The 20,505-nt window shown below is 40.1% G+C and overlaps 1 protein-coding gene across 4 annotated transcripts in view; it reads right to left on the bottom strand.

The window, feature by feature from the left end:
- Window positions 1-20,505, bottom strand: part of NLN (neurolysin) — a 106,674-nt gene that overhangs the window by 10,620 nt on the left and 75,549 nt on the right. For 2 of the 4 annotated variants that reach the window (XM_066375991.1, XM_066376008.1), the window contains 4 exons: window positions 19,027-19,228; window positions 5,087-5,273; window positions 4,628-4,756; window positions 3,101-3,237 (listed from right to left, as the gene is read on the bottom strand). In XM_066375991.1, coding sequence (XP_066232088.1) covers window positions 3,101-3,237; window positions 4,628-4,756; window positions 5,087-5,273; window positions 19,027-19,228 — 655 coding nt within the window. The remainder of the gene's footprint in view (window positions 1-3,100; window positions 3,238-4,627; window positions 4,757-5,086; window positions 5,274-19,026; window positions 19,229-20,505) is intronic. The other 2 variants (XM_066375999.1, XM_066376017.1) reach the window with 2 other exon arrangements.

Raw genomic sequence — 20,505 nt, 5'->3', positions numbered from 1 at the left:
TGGCAGGATTGCTTCTGCTGGACTTGCAAGTTCCTTGGGATTCGCTGGAATCAGGGCTTTGTACTTTGGCAATGGCCCTGACAGCTGGCAGAGAACAGGTAACAGTGGAGGGGGCTGGGCTGCGCTCCTGTGAGTGGGAGCACAGAGGAGATAAATGAGGATACTTAATTGAAAGTGTACCGAAGCACTTACGCTAGGAAACCTCAGTAACTACTAGGAGCCAGTAAGAGGATAGAATTGTGCCTTTATATATCTAGACTTGTGTCTCTGCAAACACTGTTCTCTGATTTCTGTAAATAGTCCATATTCTATGTAAAAATAAGAAAAGGCTCCATAAAAGTACAGGAAAATATTTAATAATCACTCAGAAATTTATCACCCAAAGACAACAATTGACAACATTTTCAGGTACTTTCCCCCTAAACATACATTTTAAAATAGAAATTTGTGTCCTAGGGTTTAAAATATTTATAATCCAATTTTTCTACTTTGCATAACAGTTATAGTAAACATTCCAGACAGAAGAAAAGGCTCATTGAAGCCTTTTTTCCCCATGCCCAAGTCTACTCTTCTGTGTGGAGGATGGAAAGATCTGGAAGATTTCATAAATGAGTGGCCACTTGATTAGGGCCTTTAAGAATGATAAGCTCTATGAGAGGCACAGACAAGAAAGGTAAACATTTTAGGTGGAAGAAATAAAATGAATATATTTGTGAAAGTAGAAAGACCTACAGGAACACAGAAATACGGCTGACATACGGGAGTTCTGGGAAGGAAGGAAGGAATTATGATAGCTAACCTCAGGGTTGTGAACAAAGAGAGGAATAACAACAAGCAAGAAGTTACAAAATAAAAAAGACAAGGGCCTTTAAAAGTTGGCAATTGGGTCCTGGCCAGGTTGCTCAGTGGTTTGAGCATTGTCCCAATACGTCAAGGTTGTGAGTTTGATCCCCCGTCAGGGAGCATACAGAATCAACCAATGAATGCATAAATAAGTGGAACAACAAATCGACATTTCACTCTCTCTCTCTCTCCCACTTTGTCTCTCTCTAAAATCAACAAAAATTTTTTTTAATATTTTATTTATTGATTTTATGAGAGAGAGGAGAGAGAGAGAAGGGAGGAGGAGCAGGAAGCATCAACTCCCATATGTGCCTTGACCAGGCAAGTCCAAGGTTTCGAACCGGCAACCTCAGTGTTCCAGGTCAACGCTTTATCCCACTGCACCACCAAAGGTCAGGCAAATCAACAAATTTTAAAAATTAAAAAGAAAAGCTGGCAGGCCCTGGCAGGTTGGCTCAGTGGAAGAGCGTCGGCCTGGTGTGCAGGAGTCCCAGGTTCGATTCCAGGCCAGGGTACACAGAAGCGCCCATCTGCTTCTCCACCCCTCCCCCTCTTCTTCCTCTCTGTCTCTCTCTTCCCCTCCCGCAGCCAAGGCTCCACTGGAGCAAAGATGGCCCGGGCGCTGGGGATGGTTCCTTGGCCTCTGCCCCAGGCACTAGAGTGGCTCTGGTCGCAACAGAGTGACGCCCCAGAGGGGCAGAGCATTGCCCCCTGGTGGGCAGAGTGTCGCCCCCTGGTGGGCGTGCCGGGTGGATCCCGGTCGGGCGCATGCGGGAGTCTGTCTGACTGTCTCCCCCCATTTCCAGCTTCAGAAAAATACAAAAAAAAAAGAAATTAGACTGTGAAAGGAAGAACACCTGAAAAGTAGTAGCACTGAGGTTATCAAAGCCAACAGCAATAACCCCAGTTATTTTTTTCAAGATGGCAAACTAGAGAGGCTTAGTATTAGAGAAATCACTTCTGAGACAGGAGAAAAGAAGCACTGATTTATAAAAAGAAAAGGAAAGATCAATGATCTTAATTTTCTTAGTAGAGAGGAGAGATCCCCAGAGAAGAGTGAGGTGGTGGGGACTTGGGGACTCAGCAGGGAAGTGGAGCAGGACTGCAGAGTAACACTGGGTTTCCAGTTTGGTTGGGACAACATGACTTTACAGCTAGGCATGTTAATGGAGTCATTCACTCTTCCCCAGGACACTCTGAATCCCAAGGGCACCATCTAAATGACATGGGGGAGGAATCTGGGGCTGGGCACTGGCTGAAGGTCATGTGGCAGTCAGGTATTTATGAGAACAGTAGCCAGTGGTTGACCATTGCTATTGTAATGAGTTGGCCAGGGACTGGAGGGAGACTTAAAGGGACCTAACAGCTTGGGTAGGGTGAAATGGAAGACAAAGTGATTGGAAAGGTTAGTACACAGACTGTAGGTACCCTGGAGGTGGGTTTTATCTTTTATTTATTTATTTATTTTATTTTTTTTTTTTGCGGTGGTGGGGCAGCAGGGACAGTATTCTAAATTACATCAATGTATGTCAGTGCTGAGAGCCTGATTTTGATAATTTATTCTTCTAATTTCTGAATCAAACAGAATGAAAACACAGTGGAAAATGCATCAGCCCTAGGAAAAAATCTGACAGCTGAGTCTTCTACACAAGTGGAGACTAGGGGACTGTAACTCAGGAGGATTTGGCCGGCTGCCACCTGGCCGTCAGGTCGCTGTGCACAGAAAGGAATGGCTCAGGTTAATGAAGCAGCTTAAATTACTTCAAGGCATTTAGGTTACAAACTATGCAGTAGGTGGAGTATGCTGGCTACAGAAAAAGGGTGTCTCCCACAGAAAAATATAAGGAAAGTGTATAGAGAATATCAAAACATAAACAGACCACTTATGTCAGGAAGGAGTTTAGTTTTCTTTCCCAATCACCTATAAAGCTAAAATGTTGTATGGTACATGTCAAAACTAGCAGCTATAAATAAGCAAATGCATAAACAAAGCTTTGAATTTTAATTATGAAATATATTGGAATGTTAATAAGCAAGAAAATGCAGTAGGCTTTTTTTTAACTTACAGAATTAGAGTTAATCACTTGTATGCTGCAACTTGATGTATGATGATTTAAGAAGATGCAAGACTTTAAAGTTAAAAGCTGTTACCAAATCTCTTACTCTAATATCTAGGTGTAATAAATATTTTACACTAGGAGTTAAAGGGGAGAAAGCAACCATAAAATTAACAAAAAGAGAAAAAAAGATATAATACCTCTGGATTCATTATTCCTTCCTTTTTAAAACAGCTGTAAAACATGTCCATGGAAAATACTTCACTCCAAAGATATCCATAATATTGGCCATCATATCCCCCTGCCAAATGTCCAAAAGTAGCTGGCATATTTGTGCCTTTAAAGAAAGATACATTTCGATCAATGTGATGGCAAATGTTAATTACCAGGTTATTAACTAGCTAAGGTTTCCCTGCAGGAACTCCCTCTGAGGGAGGAGAGAGTGATAGGGTTTCACTTCCAGGACACTCTGGGTTTCCATGTGCCCTTGGCCAAAATGTTTACACACTTCTCTCCTGATGGCTCAACCTCAGAGCTGGTTTCGGCCCTGAGCTCTGGAATGCCTAACAATATAGTTTCAGAGGCTTGTCCACACCCTGCAGATAGCTCAGTGTTTCAGAGCCCCTCAGTCTGTTCTTATCCCTTAGATACATACGTGTTTTACAAATACTCTGATATGTCTATATTTTGTCATGCATCTTCATATCTAAAATGTATCAGAATGGTACTTATTTTAGGTTCATAATTATGGAAAACAAACTCTTAACTTGAAAAACAAGGTTTTACCAATGCCATCTACCTCTAGGACTACTTTAAAGAGGATTTTGTTAAAGTGGCCTGAGGCCACAAAGTTGCAGTAGGGTCTCCTATGAATATATTACAAAGAAAGTGATGAGCCTAGCTAGACTCCACTGACTCTTCTGGCCTTTATTATATCTATAAATATGACTGATTCATTTAAATTACAACTTATTGGTGAAAAAAGTCTCCTTACCACTACATATAAGTACAATTACATGTTGGCTTCAAATATATAAATATAAATGTAAATATGCCCTGGCTGGGTAGCTCAATTGGTTAGAGCGTCATCCCAATACTCCAAGTTTGCAGGTTTGATCCCAAGGTTGAAGGTCAGAGCACATACAAAAATGAACCAATAAGTGCATAAACAAGTAGAACAGCAAATCAAAGGTTCCCTCTCTCTCCCTTCTTTTTTCTAAAAGATAAAAAAATTAAATGTAAGCACACATGTGTGTGCAACGATCCACCTACCCACATGAATCTCATAAGTATCAGGTTAGAGACTGTTAGGTCAAACTCATCTCAGAGTAAGAGAAGGAAACAAGGTAGAAGCTGTGCTTTTCTCTAAAACCACCCCTTCTGCCAGTTTCTTACTGAAGTCTTTGGGAGGTTGTGGTGCGTACAGCGAGGGAGGAGCCAGGTGGGTGCTGCCAAATGCTTCTGGGCTCTGGGGCGGGGACAATTGCTCATGCCTGATTACACTAAAATGCAGCAAAAGCTGGAGCCACCTTCCCTTCAAGCACCTTTTGACAGGATAATTCATAATATGGACAGAAGATACTTATCCGAAAGTCACAGCCTGATTACAGAGATCAGAAACAAATTACATTAGGTAATCTGCCTGACAAACTTTACCTTCCCTGGAAGTGAGTATTCCCTGTGCTGCACAGCAGAAATGAACTCAAGTCATAACGGTATTTACATACCTGGAGTAGCTGCAACACCTAAGATTTCTGTGCAGTATTTGGCATATTCACTTGCAGCATCCAGCGATGTATTGGTATGGAGAGACTGATCAACTTTGCTCAAAACAATCTGGCGTAAGGTCAGAAGACCTAATAACATAAGAATGTTTGGGCATGTTTTGAGGAAGAGAACTGTGTGTACTAGTAGTACCATACGATCATAGATTTCAAAAACTGATTCCTGTAGTACTCATTACAAAATGGAAGCAAAACATTTCAGTCAAGATTGAAAAGTAGATGCAATTTTTTTCTTGGAATCCATCCCAGGGTTCAGTATTCCAATATATTTAGTGGTCTTTCCATGTTAGCACTCTTGGGGTACTATCATTATTAAAGGGGAAACTGTTCTATAGAACAAGATGCCAGTAAATCTATTAAGCAATTCTGATTTATTTTTCTTTTTAAAATTACAAGTCATACCTGTGTTGACCAGTCTAGAAGCAACAAGTTTCTCAAGCAGATCATCCATAATAGGTCTTCCATCCTTATAATGTTTTGACAGTCTTCGGAGGGAATCCACATCCCACACCCAGTTTTCTAGCATTTGTGATGGCACTTCTACAAAGTCAGTTTCCACGTTTGTTCCACTAAATCGTGCAAAATCAGTCTAGAAAGCAGACATAGAGGTCTTTGATAAAAACACTGAATGAAAAATAAACAGGTGATGAATTATAAAAATATGATTCTCTAAAACTTAAGATAGAATCAGAGTCAATCACCCTTTTAAATGAAGGGTTAGAAAACTTTAAATTTAAATGAAAATAAAACACAGTAGCCAAGCAGCAAATACTCTATATTAAAGTAATATTTTATTCTTTTGAATCACACACAAACATAGCGCAATTATCTAGAAGAAAAAATATCATGGCCTGGTTGGGTAGCTCAGTTGGTTAGAGCGTTGTCCTGATATGCCAAGGTTGTGGGTTCAATCCTTAGGGCACATACAAGAATCAACCAATAAATGTACAAATAAGTAGAATAACAAATCAATGTTTCTCTCTCTCCAAAAAATAAAGAAGATCAATTTAAAAATCATGATTTTTCTACTGATTTCTAAACTGGTTTTTCTCTACTACTTTATTCAAGTTTTAATCAAATTCAATTAAAGAGTCAAATTATAACACTACAAACAGATACCCTCTGTGTTTATGTGTTGTTTTGTGTTCTAAACTTTAAATGAGTATAGGTCTAAGTCTTAGACTTATCATAATCATGTTTATAGAAAGTCTGAGTTGACCCTCTCAGATTGGAGAGATGTTACCTTAAATGAGAAGTCACTTCATTGGGAGTTAGGGCTGTATATTAGTTGGCAAGAAAGGTGTAGCTAAAGGAAAAGAGAAAAGAAGAATATATCTAGAAGTTAAAGTACCCCTCTGACATGAACAGACACTTCTCCCAGGAAGAAATACAAATGGCCAGCAGATATATGAAAAGATGCTCATCTTCTTTAGTTATTAGAGAAACGCAAATCAAAACTACAATGAGATACCACCTCACACCTGTTAGATAAGCTATTATTAACAAGACAGGTAATAGCAAATGTTGGAGAGGCTGTGGAGAAAAAGGAACCCTCATACACTGTTGGTGGGAATGTAAAGTAGTACAACCATTATGGAAGAAAGTATGGTGGTTCCTCAAAAAACTGAAAATAGAACTACCTTATGACCCAGCAATCCCTCTACTGGGTATATACCCCAAAAACTCAGAAACATTGATACGTAAAGACACATGCAGCCCCATGTTTATTGCAGCATTGTTCACAGTGGCCAGGACATGGAAACAACCAAAAAGCCCGTCAATAGATGACTGGATAAAGAAGATGTGGCACATATACACTATGGAATACTACTCAGCCATAAGAAATGATGACATCGGATCATTTACAGCAAAATGGTGGGATCTTGATAACATTATACGAAGTGAAATAAGTATATCAGAAAAAACCAGGAACTGCATTATTCCATACGTAGGTGGGACATAAAAGTGAGACTAAGAGGCATTGATAAGAGTGTGGTGGTTGGGGGGGGGGAGGGGAGAGGGAGAGGGAGAGGGAAAGGGGGAGGGGGAGGGGCACAAAGAAAACTAGATAGAAGGTGACAGAGGACAATCTGACTTTGGGTGATGGGTATGCAACATAATTGAACAACAAGATAACCTGGACATGTTATCGTTGAATATATGTATCCTGATTTATTGATGTCGCCCCATTAAAAAAATAAAATTATTAAAAAAATAATAAAATATGTTAAAAAAAATAAGTAAAGTACTCCTCTGTGAATGAAAACAGGGAGCTATAATAAATCAATAAGCAAAAGTAACCTCACAGGGTAATCTGATCATACATTCCTAACTGGGTAGATCATGGTAGGTAGTCTCGCCCCAGGCCTACAACTTCTCTAATAAAGGGTTATCTTTGCCTTAAACAAGCCCTGTCCCTTGTTTTTTTGTGTATCTAGGTTAACACACCTTTGAAATGCCTCTTTTATAGACCCCTCTTAAGACCACCATTAAGAGAGCACATAATCTTGCTCACCATCATGCAATCTAATCACAGACATTTCCCACCATGCTTTTTCCCACCTTCACAGAATCTTCCTTAGTTCTAAACATGTAAAAGGAACTTCAGAACTGTCAATCCAAGGAAGCATCTGAGATCTTGCTTCCTGGCTTGTCTTCAATTTGGCTTAAATAAAGTCTTATAAAAATTCTCTACAAGTTTGGACACTTCTTACATTGACACCTCGTAAAAATAAAGTACTCCCAAATGTCTGGGCTAAGAGTTAAAAATAAAGTTGTTGTTGTTGTTGTTTTTAAAAGAAAGTTTAGTAAATTGTTGAATCAGATGTCAGGAAAGCTCTGGAGCAGAGAGATAGAACTTCACTAGAACAGGCTGCTGTTTTTTAACCCTCACATCATCCAAAGAAGTTTTGTAAAACTGCCACTGGCAGAGAAGATTTAATGTTCACCAGCTAGCTGGGTCATCTGGGGGCTGTCATTCTGTTGTCTGTTCCTAACCCTCTATCTTGTTTCCCTCCTCAGAAACTTGAGATCCCAGATTTCCCTCCCTGACTTCATCACCATGGGGCTCTGAAGGGAAGGGAAGCGAAAGGAAGAGGGACTTAGCCCCCCGAGAAGGGAGCAGATGGGGTGCGGAATCAACAGCAAATAACCATTCTGCTCTTGGCCCAGGGCAGAGAAGCACAGATGTCAATGCCGTCTTCCATCCTGCCTTCCTCTCTTTATGCAAAAAAATGTTCTGCTTGACTTCTCATTATAATTGTGCTGATTCTAGATTGGAAGAGCTGCAAATCCTGAAGGGTCATGGGGAACTAAAATCACTGGGTTGCTAGAATGGGCCACCTGTGTTTGAGGACATCCCAGTAAAAAATTCTGACAGGGAAAGGCTTTCAGAAAACTAAGTATTTTGCCTCTTTCTCATATATAACCTTCTAAAATAACTGATCCTAGATTTAGATTAAAAAAAGAAAAGAAAACTTATACAATCATTATAATAGCGAAGATTATAAACCACTATGGAGATTTTGCTATGGCATTATGCTAGCTCCTTTACATAGATTATCTGATTTAAATTCCAAAACAACTGTATGAAGTAAATACTGTAATCTCCATTTTTGAGATAAGGAAATTGAGGCATACCACGATTAACAGGAGGACTAGGATTTGAAACCATGTGGTCTGACTCCAGGACCCACAATTTTGACCACAAAAGCTATAATGCTTTCCTATCTTATAGAAAAAAAATGGAAAAAAAAAGTTTCAATTATAACATTACAAAATGACTCAGTCTTCTCAGAAGGTATCTAAAGTAGAAAAATAATAACAAATTTGTCTTTATGTGAAGAGTAAGTGTGGTTTCAGTGTGCTTCCGTTAAAATCTGACTTCCTCTATGTACTGGAAGATTTTTCAAAATATGAGGCTGACATGCAAGCACCATCTATTCTGGTCCTAACCAGATAATTTTCTAAATATTATAGTTTTTAAATAAGTACTAACAGCAAATAACGCAAAATCACACCATCAGCTACCACTATACAATATTTTGACAAAAATACAAATTTTGTATATCCTGCTTGTGTGAATATTTTTCAGTCAGTATTTGCAGAAAAGGGAAAAAAATCAACCCCAAATACCAACAAAATGCATGTGTATGTTGGTGATGGTGATGGTGTTTCAGAACCTAGAAAAACATGAACAAATGAATAAGTCATGAGTTAAAAAGTTGAATAAAATAAGAATTAACAGTTATGTCATGCAGAGTAGAGAAGAGAGGGCTTATTCTATCTAAAGCCATCCTGTAGTGGGGGAGAGAACACAGCAAATGAATGAACAGATCAACAATGTCTTCTAAAGAACAAAAGGAAATGTTTGCAAGGCGTAAAAGCTAAAAATAACTCTGCTGCTTACTAATTTCCCGTAAGTTAGTCATGCTGTTTCTCTGTATGCCCTTTGGGCAACTTCATTTAAATATTTTTCAAATGAGGAGTACAAAGAACCTATAAAATTCAAAAGCTCAATTTCTAGCAAACAACTAAACAGTAAAGAGAAAGGAATCCACAGTCAGCTGTTGTCTGTGTCCACACAGAAACCACAGGCAAGTCTTAGGATCTAGCAGCTGGCCTCGCACGCAAAACAGCATGGCTGCTGAGTCCCCACTCATTGCTGAGGAGCCAGCAGATACCACCCCCCAGTTCTAAACTCTAAAAAGTACTTTTTATAGTTTTTTATATGAACAATTTAAAAGTGTTGAATACAGTCACTTTTGAGTCATAGTAACTACTGATGCTAATATACTTCCCAGATAAAGCCGAATATTGTAAAATAAACACAAAATGATTATCTTAACAAATGATTTTTGCAGGTGACACTAAAAGTTTAGGGCATTATTGCTGCAGGAAATATTTTGACAATAAGAACCCAGGAAAAAACCATGTAAACTTAGATTCCTGTTTGGTTAGAAGTTCTTGAGAAAAAAACAATATACAATATACATTTGTATGACTTTTTTAAAAATCATCTTTTTAAAAAGATAGCATGCATAAAATATACTCCGTTATAGGTTTTTATAAGAGGTGACTTGGTGCTGCAGAGCATAACTTCTCCATTCATACAATACAGTGGGAGCTGGAGCAAAATGATATAAACTAAAACTCCAAAGCTCATGAGAGCTTTTGTTGTATTTAAAGACCAAAGTTTTATGGTTTTTTTCTAATCAAGATGCGTGTTGCCTTTAGTGGTTAAAACTAATGTGTAATTTTCATGATAGCAAATTCCAACTCAAAGAAAAGGCATATTCTGAAATCAGTAAGTGTAATGTGTTTAGGAAAATGAACAGTTCTCAAGAGAACTAACCGTGGCTGTTTGAAGTGATCCCCAGTGATTTCTCAGCAGTCATTCCATATCCGGACCTGTCCCTAAGTCCACGGATGATGGAGGCATTTATATAACTAAGCATTAAAAAAAGAAGAGTGCTACTGTCTCCTAGACTTTGCCATAAATAGAGAGTTAAAGGTCATACTTTAAACTTCCCATATATCTAGAAATCACTGGAATAATAGTAATAGAGAGAACCTGAATAACACTAACTTTCTTATTAATCTTCACAACAGCCCACAGTTCAACTGCTTAGAATCACCACCATCATTTAAAGACATGTGAAACAACACATATCTGCAGGAGTCTTGAATACAGTACTGCATCTTAAGTTTTTTCAGGCTTACTCCCAAACTGGCTATACCTTCTTGACTACTACTTCTTATACTGAAATTGGTTATTTTTATATACAAACAAATAAAAGTATTATTCAAACTTAAATGATAAGAAGGTTGGGGAGTATGCATACCTTTTTTACCACTGTACCTCCAAAATCCAGCACATACTCAGAAAGTTGTTGATGGTCATCAAATATTTGTGAAATATATAAAGCTATGAGAAGAATGTTTCTGTATGAAGATCCAACCTTGAACAACTCGAAGAGATTTCTCTTATTATCATGCTTGACCTGACCTCTTAGCTTCCGACCTAACATTACCTCATTACTCTATCTTCTTTCTTTTTTTATTTAAGTGAGAGGAGGGGAGATAGAGAGATGGACTCCTGCATGCACCTCGACTAGGATCCACCTGGTAATCCCTGTCTGGGGCTGATGCTCTTCTGATCTTGGGCTATGCTTGTAACCAAACTATTTTTAGTGCCTGAGGTGGAGGCTCCACGAGCCATCCTTAGCGCCCATGGCTAATGTGCTTGAATCAATTGAACCATGGCCGTGAGAGGGGAAGAGTAAGGGGGGGGGGTAAGAGAGAGGGGAGAAGAAGCAAATGATCGCTCTCCTGTGTACCCTGACTGGGAATTCAATCTGGGACATCCACATGCCAGGATGATGCTCTACCATTGAGTAAACCAGCCAGGGCCTCTGTCTTCTTTCAATACTTAATAAATATCTGTAGGCCCTGTCTGCATAGCTCAGTTAGAATGTTACCCCAACACACCAAGGTTGTGGGTTTGATCCCCAGTCTGGGCACAGACAAGAATCAATCAATGAGTGAATAAGTAAGTGGAACAACAAATGTATATTTCTCTCTCTCTATTCCCTTTCCTCTCTCTCTCTAAAAAATCAGTAAATTAAAATAAATATTTGTATCAGTTAATAATATATATATATTTTTAAATTTTTATTTTTACAGAGACAGAGAGAGTCAGAGAGAGGGATAGACAGGGACAAACAGGAACGGAGAGAGATGAGAAGCATCAATTATTAGTTTTTCGTTGTGCTTTGCAACACCTTAATTGTTCATTGATTGCTTTCTCATATGTGCCTTGACCGTGGGCCTTCAGCAGACTTAATAACCTCCTTACTAAGCCAGTGACCTTGGGTCCAAGCTGGTGAGCTTTTCCTCAAACCAGATGAGCCTGTGCTCAAGCTGGCGACCTTGGGGTCTCGAACCTGGGTCTTCCGCATCCCAGTCCGACGCTCTATCCACTGCGCCACCGCCCGGTCAGGCAATAATATATTTTTTAAATTAACATTTCATGTTCTCAAACTAAATTCTAAACATTTGAGATACTATCTTTTTTTTCTTTTCAACTTCATCCTACCATAGCTGGTATGTCAGACACAATAATCAATAACTCTGTCTTTAAAGTTACTAAATATGCATTTCTTTTATAAAACATTTTCTAATTATTCAAAAAGAAACACAGAAAAATATAGTAAGTAAATGAAAGTAATAGCTTGTCCCAAGCAGAAATAAATAATGCAAAGATCATTGCATTTGATTTATGACTTTAGCATGTATTCTATACACACCCATGTGTACTTTATATAAATAAATCAACACAAATAAATAAAATAAAATAAATGAGATCCTGAAAGAAATCAGTTCTAACACTGACATTGGCAACTATAACAGTGTACAAGGTTGGAGGTAAGGAGCAAAGGTTACAAGGTTGTTGACAGGTGTTCACTGCATTATCAGGACTAAAACCTAAGAGGTTAACTTACACAAAGGGTTGCATGGAATTAGATAAACTCATTTATTCCACACAAGCTCACATGAGATTGATTTAGAAGGAGTGTCATTTAAGAAATGTAGGAGAAAAAAAATCCCAACAGGAATTAATACTTGGGAGACCAAATTCAGATATACTATATATAGCATCTCCGGGGCATGGATTGAGAACGCAGGGAAGGATTGGTTACAGGCAACAGAGTGGTGAAGAGCATGGCAGTCAGATCCTGGGTGAGTCATTTAGCCTTTCTGAGTTTTAGTTTTTTCCACATGGAAATGGGAAAAATAACAGTATAACAGAAGTAGGTTAGTCAATCTACTTCAGGGAATACCATATGGACAAAATTAACTAATGGGTGTAAGGCACTGACTATATATACTGTTTGGCACATGGAAAGTGCTAAGTACCTCCTGGCTGCTATTATTCTCAGCCTGCCTGGTTTGCCTGACCACTATAATCATGGCTGGTCTGAATAGGCTTATCCAAGACTTCCTTCAAGTGTCTACGCCTTGGTGTCAATGCTGAAAATAAAATACCCACATTTCCCCTCCGCAAATCTCTTACCACTCCCAATACTACAACCTGCCCATTCTACTACTCTAGCTTCAGGAATCAAACTTTTAAGTAGGCAGTAATCATTAAAATACAAAAACAAAAAACAAAAAAATGCCCCAGAAACCTAATGGCTTCCAATCACCTTCCACAGAATCTCTCCCAAAATCTATTGAGGGTAAGCATTTGTGAATTCTCTTAAACCCTAAGTGAATGTACGTTTTTTCACGGCAACCCTTTCCCCTTCCCCACTTATATTATGACTTGTGTGCCACTAATTGATCTCAAAAAAATCTTAATTATATATAAGCACAGTTACAAGAATACTTCAGATATGTATGGCACTTTTATGCTTTCCCAAGTACCTTCTCGCACATCATTAAATCTCTCAAGAGCAACCCGGGGAAGTAGGTTATGAGAATTGTTATTGTCCTTATTTTATGAATAAGAAAAAATAAGATGGCTCAAAGAGGTCAAATAACTCACCAAAGTCACTAAGCCAGACCCACAAATACATGGATGATTTTTAACCTACTGCTCTTGTCATTAAACTAATGTTATGACTATAGAATATATTTATTTACAACAGTATATTTCAACCAGTTTATTTAAAAATCTCATAATTTGAAGTTTTTCTACCCTTCCCTCCTCCTAATTTTTAATCAATAAGGCTTTGTGATTCTGAGGTGTTGATTTAAAATAACTCTAACAGTCTAAAACTGATTAATGCTCTGAATTCACAAACCATCACATGCATCATAATGGAGGCTGTTAAGAAGCATTACTGTTCTTTTCTTCATAAGTTCAAAAGGCCAGTGATTACTGACAGCCCAAACCACAATAAAGCCATGAAACAGGAATAGACACTAGAGATACCACCTCTTGATTGCTATCTTCAAAATGACCTACCCTTCAGTGCAAACACAAGAAAATATGAGTGAAACTCATCCCCTGAATGATGAGATGGCAGACAGATTGAACTAGTGCATCTATATATTAGAAACTGGATGCTCCTGTTGACACATTTAAATATCTCTATGACAAGCCTTCAGTGAGCTTTTCTGATCATCAAACTTGCAAACGGCCACAGTGGAGAATTCAAACAATGAACTGTCATGGCTTAAAACCAATCTACTAAATACATATGGCAAATCTTTTGCCTGACCAGGCGGTGGCGCAGTGGATAGAGCATTGGACTGGGATGCAGAGGACCCGGGTTCGAGACCCCGAGGTCGCCAGCTTGAGCGTGGGCTCATCTGGTTTGAGCAAAAGCCCACCAGCTTGAACCCAAGGTTGCTGGCTCCAGCAAGGGATTACTCAGTCTGCTGAGGGCCCGCGGTCAAGGCACGTATGAGAAAGAAATCAATGAACAACTAAGGTGTTGCAACGCGCAATGAAAAACTAATGATTGATGCTTCTCATCTCTCTCCGTTCCTGTCTATCCCTCTCTCTGACTCACTCTCTGTCTCTGTAAAAAAAATAAATAAATAAATAAAAAATTTTAATTCACTATATATTTCTCAGATGAGCCAGCAGTGCTTTAACTGAACATGAAAGCTAATAAACTCCTTATTCAATACCATCCAGGTTATAGGTCACTATAAAAGGCTTAAAAATTATAAAGCTGCACAAATCTGGATTGCCTATAATTTTAAGACAAAAGTAGTGATCACTGGTTCCAAATATGATTACCTTTAAAGTTCTTAAAACGTTACAGGACATTTAAAAGGATGCATACACAAATAAGAGATTTGTCAAAGATAATCTTGTAAGGAGATGACCAACTAAGGGAATGCACTAACACACTCCTCATCTGTGTGGCACATTTTGTGTTCATGAAGGAGGTTAGGAAACCTTTAAGACCTGAATATAGTCTACTGTTTCAAGAGACATCAAACTGATTGATTGAAAAAATAAACTAATAAATAAAATATTTCAGTCACAAGTCAAACAGATTTAACATGAGATGGTGCCAAGATAACATTTTCTAGTACCAAAGTGGCCATGTCAAAGATAAAAAATAATATAAATAATGAAAACAGAGCTGTGGAGAACTGCACTATGAATATGTGGTAAGCATATGATATTCAGGTTATAAGTGGGCTGTGTCTGAAAACAAGAACCTGCCATCAGCAGTGTTGAAACCCTACTTGAGGATCAATATTATTTTAGTAAATGTGATTAGGACACCAAATTACTTCCTTATGAAATCATTAGCTGATAATCAGTATACAAATAAGGAGGAAACTGATATAAGCCCAGTAGTTCTTTACTTGGAATCTATTATGGTTGGGCTTCAAGGGCTCTGTGAGCTCTTTGGAATTCCATGTAAAAATGTGAGTGTATGAGTCTTTTTCTGGAAGAGGCATCCAGAGCTTAAATCAGATTTTTATAGAGTCCTTAGATACTCCAAAGTTAAGATTCACTCTTCCAAATACAGGCCATTGTTTATCTATGTATAAGTACAAAACTAGATCTCGGATAATCTAAGTAATAATTCATAAGCCTAAAATTAATAAAATTACTTCACTTTTTTCTTTTTTTGAGAGAGAGAGAGAGAGACAGGAAGGGAGAGAGAGGACAGGCATTCTTCATTGCGGCACTTTAGTTGTTCATTCGTGGCTTTTCATATGTGCCTTGACCAGGGGGCTCCAGCCAAGTCAATGACCCCTTGCTCAAGCTAGCAACCTTTGGGCCCAAGCCAGCGACCATGGGATCATGTCGATGATCGCATGCTCAAGCCAGCGACCTTGGGTTTTCAAACCTGGGACCTCAGCATCTCAGGCTGACACTCTACCCACTGTGCCACCACTGGTCAGGAATTACTTCACTTTTTTAAATTACTCATAAAAATATTTTTTGAAAAGGGAAACTATATTTATCCTAATTAAAGAAACTACCAACCATAGAATGAACACTAATAGAAAATAAGTATTTCAGGGTTCCTCTACAGTGAAAATAGACTTTAAAAGTATACAAGAAAAACAATTTAGGTAATTCTAAAAGATTTCTTTTCCCTGGATTAAACAGAAGGTAGAGAAGATTATATCAGTATGCCAAAACTAATTTATCTAAACAGATTCATATCATATTCCTCTGATTTTTAAAATAAAACATATAAGCACAAAGATGTCAAGATGAAAATGTTGAAAGAAACATGCATTTTTTAAAAAACAAATGTGATAATATTTTGAAAATGAGTGGATGCATTTTTGGTTATTGAATAATTACGGGATACTCTGGGGTTTAGAGATGCTGGATGTCCAGTCCTGAACTGCGCATGTCAGGACAACAAAAATCATCCTATATTTTGCATGTCTCCTTTTTCCTGCTGGACATTCTAATAGATAACAACTCTATCATTAAGTTAGCCTAGAAACTAATTCCATTGCCCATATTTTTGCAAAGTTCTTTTTACATACTTTTAATATGCAAGGCACTACTGGAATCAATCAACTGTGTATTTTCTGAAGTTGGAAACGGGGAGACAGACAGACTCCTGCATGCACCCGACCAGGATCTACCCAGCACGCCCACCAGGGGGCGGTGCTCTGCCCATCTGGGGCGTCGCTCTGTTGCAACCAGAGCCATTCTAGCGCCTGAGGCAGAGGCCATGGAGCCATCCTCAGCGCCCGGGCAATTGCTGCTCCAATGGAGCCTTGGCTGCAGGAGGGGAAGAGAGAGACAGAGAGGAAGAAGAGGAGGAGGGGTGGAGAAGCAGATGGGCGCTTCTCCTGTGTGCCCTGGCTGGGAATCGAACCCGGGACTCCTGCACACCAGGCCGATGCTCTACCACTGAGCCAACTGGCCAAGGCCTCAACTGTGTAAATCGAAGTAAGATTATCTTTTCATTTGGAAGTTTCCTAAGAAGTGTTCATCATTTTAGAAAATCATGTCACCACTGGTGCCATGGACTGAATGTTTGAGTTCCTTCACCAAATCAATATGTTGTAATCTAATCCTCAGTGTGATAGTACTAGGTGAAGCTTTTGGGAGGTGAGTAGGTCATGAAGGTGGAGCCCTCTCGAACAGGTTTAGTGTCTTTATAAAAGAGCCCACGGAGATCCTTCACCCTTTCCACCATGTGAGGACACAGTGTGAAGGCAGGTCCTCCCAAACACCAAATTTGCCAAGACTTTGATCTTGGTCTTTTAGCCTCCAGAATTATGAGGAATTTATGTTGTTTATAAGCTACTTGTTGTTTATAGCAACATGAACTAAGACAATGTGGCAATACCACTCTTAGACTTGAGATGACAACACAAATCACTTATATCAGTCTGCAGTTTTTGCTGCTGGATTCAGGGTTATTCCCTTATAGAGCAAATTCGTGGATTCATTATGTCTTATTAGTACATAGCCATGTCGAGGCATTACCATTTGAAACCATTAAAAAAAATCTTTCTTTTATGTTCAGTGAGGGCATTACATCAATTTTAAAAATTCTCTGTATGGAGAAATGCTGTTAGGAAAAAAACCAGTAAAATCCAAATAAAGTGCAAAGTTTAATTAAGAGTACTGCACCAATATTGGCTTCTTGGTTGTGACACATGTACTATAACAAGGTAAGATTTTAACAGTAGGGGAATCAGGGTAAAAGATACTTGGATGATTTTTGTAATATCTTTGAAACTTTTCTGTAGATCTAAAACTATGCAAACAAAATGATTACTTTTTTTTTTTTTTTTCTTTTTCTTTCTGAAGCTGGAAACAGGGAGAGACAGTCAGACAGACTCCCGCATGCGCCCGACCGGAATCCACCCGGCACGCCCACCAGGGGCGACGCTCTGCCCACCAGGGGGCGATGCTCTGCCCCTCCGGGGCATCGCTCTGCCGCGACTAGAGCCACTCTAGCGCCTGGGGCAGAGGCCAAGGAGCCATCCCCAGCGCCCGGGCCATCCTTGCTCCAATGGAGCCTTGGCTGCGGGAGGGGAAAAGAGAGACAGAGAGGAAGGAGGGGGTGGGGGGGTGGAGAAGCAAATGGGCGCTTCTCCTATGTGCCCTGGCCGGGAATCGAACCCGGGTCCCCCACACGCCAGGCCAACGCTCTACTGCTGAGCCAACCGGCCAGGGCCAAAATGGTTACTTTTTAAAGTTTACCTTTAGAGATAGAGATTTTAAATTTGGAAACGTGGCTCTCCATTTCTGTTAACATCAGTTTTTAATATTTTTTTTTGTATTTTTCTGAAGTTAGAAGCAGGGAGGCAGACAGACTCCCGCATGTGCCCTACCAGGATCCACCCAGCATGCCCACCAGGGGGCAGATCCACGGTGTTGCTCAGTTGTAACTGGAGCCATTCTAGTGCCTGAGGTGGAGGCTGTGGAGCCATCCTCAGTTCCTGGGCTAACTTTGCTCCTATGGAGCCTTGGCTGCTGGAGGGAAAGAGAGAGATAGTGAGAAAGGAGAAGGGGAATGGTGGAAAAGCAGATGGGTGCTTCTCCTATGTGCCCTGACCAGGAATCAAACCCAGGACTTCCACACGCCAGGCCGGTTGGCTCAGTGACAGAGCATCGGCCTTGCATGTGGATGCTCTCTGCCACTGAGCCAACCGGCCAGGGCAACATCAGTGTTTTAAACTGTTAGATTGAATTACTCAACTAGATGTTTTCATATGTCAATAACCACTAAGTGTTAGCAAGTTCATATGGTTTATCCTAAATAGTTGGGGCCTTTTTTATTGGAATGCATTATAAAGTTGAGAATAAATGTGCTTTTCATTTTCAGAAATACAGAAAAATCAGGTGCAATCCATTGCACATACACACACTGCCTCTCTGGCAAATTCTCCCCAAGGTTATCCTACATGATCTATAATTTTAACTTGAGGCTAGTAAAGAAAGGTGTTATAAACTATTTACTATTAAAAAGGAGTAAATGGTCTGAGAGAGTTGAAGACCATTTAATTACCCAAAGCATTCATAAGCAGAAGAGACAGATTACAGCAGCTGTTTATTTGTGAAGCTTACACTAAATTCCTATGGAAAAGAAAAGAATTAAGAGCAAAGCACTTGCAACCCTTCCTTAATGACAGTGTTCTTCCTCTCCCCCTAGGGTGGTATTCATGAAGAGCTTTCATCACTGATTTCACCTCCAAGTAAAAACATGCTGTGAAACAGAACCCAATCATGAAAATTCTGTTTTGTTTTTGCAGAAGGCCTATGAAATTCCTGAACATGTTCAGCATCGACAAATACAAGCCAAGCGAAGAAACCTCACTGCAGTGAGAAAAAAAAAAATCTGGAAAAGCAATTGGCAGGGATACCATTCAAAATCACTCACCTGTGCACAAATCTGATGCATGACATGACCAAATTCATGGAAGTAAGTCCTCACCTCATCATGCCTCAGGAGTGAGGGACGGCCCGCGAGGGGCTGGGAGAAGTTCACCACGAGGGCGGCCACAGACAGCATGCGGCTGCCGTCGGGGAGGAGGCAGCCGGGCTGAAGGCCGAAGCAGGCGGCATGGTTGTATTTCCCTTCCCTACGGACCAGAAGCACAGTCTGTGAGATATGAACACCTTGAACACCTTCTCCAGCAGCAACACTCTCCTGACCTCTCTCCATCATTACGTCGTATTTGACACATAAAGATGCTTTATGTTGAATTCACCTTTTAGAAAGTAGCTCAACACTTATGCTAAAATGAAAAAACTAAAACTAAACATACAGAAATCTATCTCTTTACCAGTTGTATTGCCAAGATTTCTTTTGTTGAAAAATCTGGGGACTTTTGGTTTGTTTGCTTTTGAAAGGATCTATAGACTTTTTTCCCCTTAATTTTAAAACATTTTGCTGAGATACCTCCCTTTTTAAAAATTATTCTTATTGATTGTATTGGGGGTGACACTGCTTAGAAATCAGTATTAAGAATGTGTACCACACTCACTACCAGGGGTGGCACAGTGGGTCAGTGTCGGCCTGGAATGCGGAGGTGCCTGGTTTGAAACCCTGGGCTTGCTGGGTCAAGACATATATGACAAGCAATTGATGAACAACTAAAGTGAGTCAATAATGAGGTAATACTTTATGCTCCCCCCCTCTCTGCTCTCTCTGTAAAATCAATAAATACAATCTTTTAAAAAAGAAAAAGGGCCCTGGCCGGTTGGCTCAGTGGTAGAGCGTCGGCCTGGCGTGTGGGGGACCCGGGTTCGATTCCCGGCCAGGGCACATAGGAGAAGCGCCCATTTGCTTCTCCATACCCCCCTCCTTCCTCTCTGTCTCTCTCTTCTCCTCCTGCAGCCAAGGCTCCATTGGAACAAAGATGGCCCGGGCGCTGGGGATGGCTCCTTGGCCTCTGCCCCAGGCGCTAGAGTGGCTCTGGTAGTGGCAGAGCGACGCCCCGGAGGGGCAGAGCATCGCCCCCTGGTGGGCAGAGCATCGCCCCCTGGTGGGCAGAGCATCGCCCCTGGTGGGCGTGCCGGGTGGATCCCGGTCGGGCGCATGCGGGAGTCTGTCTGACTGTCTCTCCCTGTTTCCAGCTTCAGAAAAATACAAAAAAAAAAAAAAAAAAAAAAAAATTGAAGTGCCTGACCGGGCGGTGGTGCAGTGAATAGAGCATCGGACTGGAATGCGGAGGACCCAGGTTCGAGACCCCGAGGTCGCCAGCTTGAGCGCGAGCTCATCTGGTTTGAGCAAAGCTCACCAGCTTGGACCCAAGGTCGCTGGCTCGAGCAAAGGGTTACTTGGTCTGCTGAAGGCCCACGGTCAAGGCACATATGAGAAAGCAATCAATGAACAACTAAGGTGTCGCAATGTGCA

Source organism: Saccopteryx leptura, chromosome 1, assembly GCF_036850995.1.
Source record: "Saccopteryx leptura isolate mSacLep1 chromosome 1, mSacLep1_pri_phased_curated, whole genome shotgun sequence".
NCBI lineage: Eukaryota > Metazoa > Chordata > Mammalia > Chiroptera > Emballonuridae > Saccopteryx > Saccopteryx leptura.
This window is presented reverse-complemented; position numbering and strand designations above follow the sequence as displayed.